Here is a 5,274-nt window from a genome sequence, read left to right as displayed (position 1 = left end):
ACAAGGCACTGAAATTTCACACACAGCTTCATAAATCAACCAGTAGTATTTATGAACATTTTGAAATTAAACAAAACAGTAATCACGTGCCTATGGGAGAGTGACTTACATTTAATAAGTTCACCAGAGAAATGTAGGAAAACTCTGTCAAAAAAGACTCTCGGCTATATCATCATTTTTACACAATGTATTATAATATCAACTCAAAAATTATGTTAAAAAAAAAAAATTACAAAAAATTCATAAATAATCTCACTTAAAAAAATCTTTTCTACATTTCTCAAGCTCACTATTATCGTCACGTCAATTAGTAAATAATATTATTTTGCGCACTTGCCGTTGTGCGTACGTTTTTTAATCGCACGATATTAGATTTATTAAATGGGGCCGTTACGTCTGGCGTGAGCCGTGGAGGCTACTGTCGTTTGTCGAGTAAAAAGTCAGAAAAGACGGGCAGCAAATGTCATCATCACTAGCATGTGTGGATTGCACTTCCCCAAATAAAGCCCATATAAAGGAAAGCATAAACCCTAGCTGGCAGCCGACCAAACACCGAAGTGGCCACACGATTAGATAAATTCGAAAGGAGGCGCCCCTTCGATGCCCTGAAACCTTATCTCTTGCATCCAAGATCTTAGATCTGACTTTGCAAACTTGAAGAAACCTTTCTCTCTTTCTCAGTTTATATGCAGGTGTTTATGTTTCTTTGAAGGCATCTGCGGGGGACGAGATGGTACATCTTTGGCCAGAATATTTCTCCCCGGGTCATCAATCACTGCAAGTCACTGGTCTGGAGGACGACGCAGAAGTTACAGATTCATGGAAGATTCCCGAGGACATGGTATGTAAGTTTGGGATTTCAATATTGGGAGTTAGTGGCATCGGTAAAGTTCTTTTTTCTTGTCGAGGATGTAGAAAAGAGCTGGGAGTTGTTCTGCAATGAGTAACTATAGCTGTTTTCTACTTATTTATCAAAAAGTTCGATCTGTGAGCAAAAATAAGGGAGTGGAAAGAAGCTACGAGATTATTGATCGGTATGATGAGTAAAAATACTTTTTTAAATATTCATACCTTCAATATCTTGGTAGATTTTGCAAGGAGAATTGGTTAAGGAAGCAAAAAACGTTATTGAAATGATGATTCAAAGAGATTCTCTTTGACAAGAATGTGCTCATTATCTAGAACACATTGATTCTTCACGGAAAAAAAATTGTATTTAATTTGGAAGATTGGTCAAGATACAAATTTGGATGTATATTTGTTTCATTGTAAAGCTAGAAATGTATTAATGATGCGATGCGATTAATTTAATTTATCCTAGATATGTAATAGGTTTAGATGTATATTTGTTTCTTTGTTAACCTATTAACGTATAAATGAATGTGTTCTGGTAAGATTTATTTACTGTGATAAGGCTTAGTTGTTGTTGATGTTTTGGCTCATGGCCGTAAGCAGAAGCAATTTTTTTTCCCTTTATTTTTGGCGCATCGACATTCCATCATCAAATCAAAAGAAATATGAATGTGCATATGAACGTTAATTAACTACTCGACAGAATGGCTGCCCTGCGAAATTTTATTTACGCTGTCTGACTCGTAGAAAGTGTGTAAACACTGAGGTTTCATCGAAGGGGGCAAGTTTCTATTTGATTAGATTGATGTTGTTCACCGGCAGATCTATATGTTGGAGGAGTTGAAACTTTTAACCCTTGAAGGAAATGTTTTTGCAGTATAAGAATACTGATACACCAGACATGCCTTGGCAATTGGCCTTTGGAGATGCTTCTAACCATTTTTGGCAGTAGGATTTCGAGCTGTTCTTCAATTGTTAAGGAACAAGAATATGCTTTTCGAAAAGGGTTTTCGCGTTTAGAATTCTCATACATTTTGCAAGGGCGTTCAGTTCATTCCAACACGATTTACAGCGAAATTCGATAGTCATGCAATCTGAAAGCAGAAAGTACGCTTTGACACATCTTTTGGAAGAGCTTAGGTGTGTTGAGTTACGCATCTCACGCTAACTACTGCACGAAATGAAGCTACAATCGATGCAGTTCATGGTTTCAAGTTGATCATGATGTAAAGGAGTTAAATTACTGCAATGTGGTTTCCCATATTTTCCAATATATCTTCTGCTAAAAGATTTTCATTCCAAGAAAAGTTTCTGAAGTATTTTATTCAATCATTTTCTCTCCATCTTCATAAACAAAGAAACCAAAGATGGAGCATCGACAAAGCATTTGTAACACCAGGGGTAATGATCAATGAGGCAGCTTAGATGCGAGAACACGCCCTCCTTCTGCCTCCTGATCTGATTACTCGGTATAAGGAACAGCAGTCCTCTGCGTACCAACCGGACCTGCTGTCATATCCTCCCAAACAAGATCTGAGAGTGCCATTGTCAATTCTCCCACCTTTCCTGTTACACAAAAGTTACAACAGATCAGCAATCCCTTGTAAGAATATAAATATCGCTGCATCGGAGAAGCAGGGTGGCAACTGATTTTACGACGCAAAAAAGTAGGGAGCCTCAGTATGAAAGCCCTACATTCATTTAAAGTTGATAAAAAGTTTAAGAGCAAGTCGTTCGTTACCATCTCCAATAGGTTGTTCATCCCACGCGATAATTGGCAAAACAGGAAGTGTGCTTCCTACATACATCATTTCAGCTGAGTTTTTGGCTTCTTCCACAGTTAGATTTGCAGTCCTTATAGCTTTAAGGCGCCCCTGCTCAACCAACTTCGGTGCTAGTTCAAGCATCCTTAGCACGGTGCACCCACTAAGGATCTTATCGAAGAAGGGCACTATAAGCTCCTTGTCATGAGTTATAAAAGCGACATTCACATTTGGACCTTCTGCTATGTAACCTTCCTCATCAACCCATATGGAAGCATTTGCTCCCTTCTCTTCGGCTTCCAATTTTGCAAGGACATTTGGAAGGTAGTTCACGTTCTTCATTGTTGCAAACTCAGGTGATTTCATGGGAATGGTGGATGTGATCACTTTAACCCCTTCTTTGCACTGAGAAAAGTCCTCATCAATTACTACTGCATAGAAAGCGGGTGTTGGCAGGTCTGTAGGAGAGAGCAAGAAGTTTCCGGGACCTGCACTCAGCCAATATCTTAGAGATCCCTTCTTGATCTGTGATGCTGCAGCCAGTTGCACAAGAATGGTTCGAAGAGTTGATCGAGGGAAAGGAGAGGAGATCTTCGCATTTGAAGATGATCTTAGGAAGCGGTTTAGGTGGACATCAAGTTCATAGATGAATCTGCAGGAATCAGAACTCAAATCAATAACTCAAACTCTATGCCTTATTGGATGTGACAAAAGAACAAAACTCCGAAGCCTATACTATACTTGAATGAAACCTTAAAACAAAAGTGTTGCAAAACATAAGCTATAAAGCTGGAGAACCAAAGAGGAAAATCTAAAGATGCCTACCCGTTTAAGATAACCGCTGTGTCAAACACACCATGGCCTCGATGAACCATGTGATCGTCAATTGGAATCACCATCAAAGCTGGATCAAGAATAATTCCACCATAAGTGCTCGAGAACATGGCTGGGTATGGTTTCTTTTCAACTTGGCTCCACTTGTCATGCAGCTTTTCAAGCAACTGGTTGATAAAACACCATCAAATTAGAAAGTTCAGAGTTTGACAGGCATAGTCTTCTTTTTTCTCTCAAATCAAATAAAAAACTCATTGGCGCTAAGCGTGAGGGAATGCTAGACGTTTGGTAATTTCCCCTCCGACCATAATATTTATGGAGTAGAATGACATTGACAGGTTTAGATTCGGCCATAAGAAGGAAATTTAAGCAATGAGTATCAATCTCACAAAAGAAAACGGCATAATTGTATCAATTTATACTCAAGTAACAAGCCATTGATCTTAGAATGCAACTATCTAATAATCTCTCAAGCTCTCAACTCAGTTCTTTCGAACTCAACTCGTGCTTGCACACATACACTAACGATAATTTGGAACCAAGTTACAAAACAACTGTCCTGTATAATTGTATGCATAACACATTTAGACTAGTCTTTTGTGTTTCTAACAGCGAACACTGAAGAATTTAAGGCCATAGGAAATTAACAAGGTTCACAATTTACATGGCTGAAATAAACCATGGCAGCCTGTGATATAAAAGAAATGGGGGTTTCGAGTTCTCACCTCGGATGATGATTTGAACACATGAACTTTGAAATCATTGACATCTCCAACCTCCAATGTATCTTCACAACAGCAGCAGCAAGAAGTTCATCAACAATCAAAGCACCAATTATGTTTACAGATCACCATGATCAGATAATTTACAAATGGAAAAACCCCAAAACACAAAATTAATACACAGAACAGAAGTTCTCACCTGATTTCTTTTCGGAAGAAGGGCTGTGGCTTGCCATGGATTAGCAGAAGCAGAATTAATTACCAGAGTTAATTACAATTAAGCAATAGAGTGAGGAAGAAGGGTGATGGAGGATTAGGGGATATGGAACTGGTTTTATACCGCCATTAATCAACAATTAAAGTTAATTTAGAATGGAAGGGAAGGGAATCCATTTTTGTTTCAACCCTTATGCAAGTTAGCAGTTTGTCTTGCAGCGTTGTGGATTGTATCATACAGTCAAGGTTACTACTGACTTTTGTTCTTTGTGTTGTAGCTTTGATGTTGGGAGAGATTCCATTTCCAGGTACCCGTGTGATGATTGCATCAAATTAAGCACTACCCATAAGTAAATAATATTCTAGTAAAATGAGATTAAGACTAAAGAATTTTTCATTGAAGTTAAAAATTGGGAATTGTTATTGACACTCCAAAAATTTCATTCTACACCTCAAACTTTCTATATTTGGAAAGAAAAATACACTTGTGAGAAGTTTAGAATGAGATTTTTGAAGTGCCAATAACACTTCTCTAAAAATTTAAGTGGAGTTTCAAATGAATAATGAGTTTTAATTAATAAGACACCTTTTTAGCAAGATCTCGTTCTACTGTAGTAAAAACGAGACGATATGACTTTAAATATATACGAGAGGAAACAAGGAGAAAACAGTAAAATATATAAGACTATATGGTGAATACATGGCCGCCACAATTTTATATTTAGTAAAACGAAAGAAAATTGTTATTAGCATTTTAAAAATCTCATTCTACACTCCTCATAAGTCTATTTTTCTTTCTAATTATATAAAGTTTGAAGTGCCAAATGAGATTTTTAGAGTGCTAATAACAATTCCCAAACGAAAACTTGCTAAAAAGTTGTTTCTTA

General features: G+C 37.3%; 1 protein-coding gene across 1 annotated transcript; it reads right to left on the bottom strand.

Annotated features, from left to right (window-relative positions):
• Positions 1–2,115: 2,115 nt before the first annotated feature.
• Positions 2,116–4,722, bottom strand: LOC103430141 (D-amino-acid transaminase, chloroplastic-like). The gene is made up of 5 exons (XM_070807364.1): positions 4,371–4,722; positions 4,175–4,236; positions 3,441–3,616; positions 2,594–3,267; positions 2,116–2,418 (listed from the first exon to the last, which is right to left on the bottom strand). The coding sequence occupies exons 1-5, from the start codon at positions 4,405–4,407 to the stop codon at positions 2,315–2,317; spliced, it is 1,053 nt and encodes a 350-aa protein (XP_070663465.1). The 5' UTR covers positions 4,408–4,722; the 3' UTR covers positions 2,116–2,314.
• Between the last annotated feature and the right edge of the window lie 552 nt (positions 4,723–5,274).

The sequence above is a fragment of the Malus domestica genome, chromosome 11 (assembly GCF_042453785.1).
Source record: "Malus domestica chromosome 11, GDT2T_hap1".
NCBI lineage: Eukaryota > Viridiplantae > Streptophyta > Magnoliopsida > Rosales > Rosaceae > Malus > Malus domestica.
Note: the sequence above shows the minus strand (reverse complement) of the source record. Positions and strands in the feature narration are given on the sequence as shown.

Coding starts and splice junctions, on each gene's coding strand:
- LOC103430141 (XM_070807364.1), bottom strand. CDS start 4,407: ATGGCAAGCCACAGCCCTTCTTCCGAAAAGAAATCAG. Junction 4,237..4,370: donor TTCTTCCGAAAAGAAATCAG/GTGAGAACTTCT, acceptor GCTGTTGTGAAG/ATACATTGGAGGTTGGAGAT. Junction 3,268..3,440: donor ACAGCGGTTATCTTAAACGG/GTAGGCATCTTT, acceptor TGATTCCTGCAG/ATTCATCTATGAACTTGATG.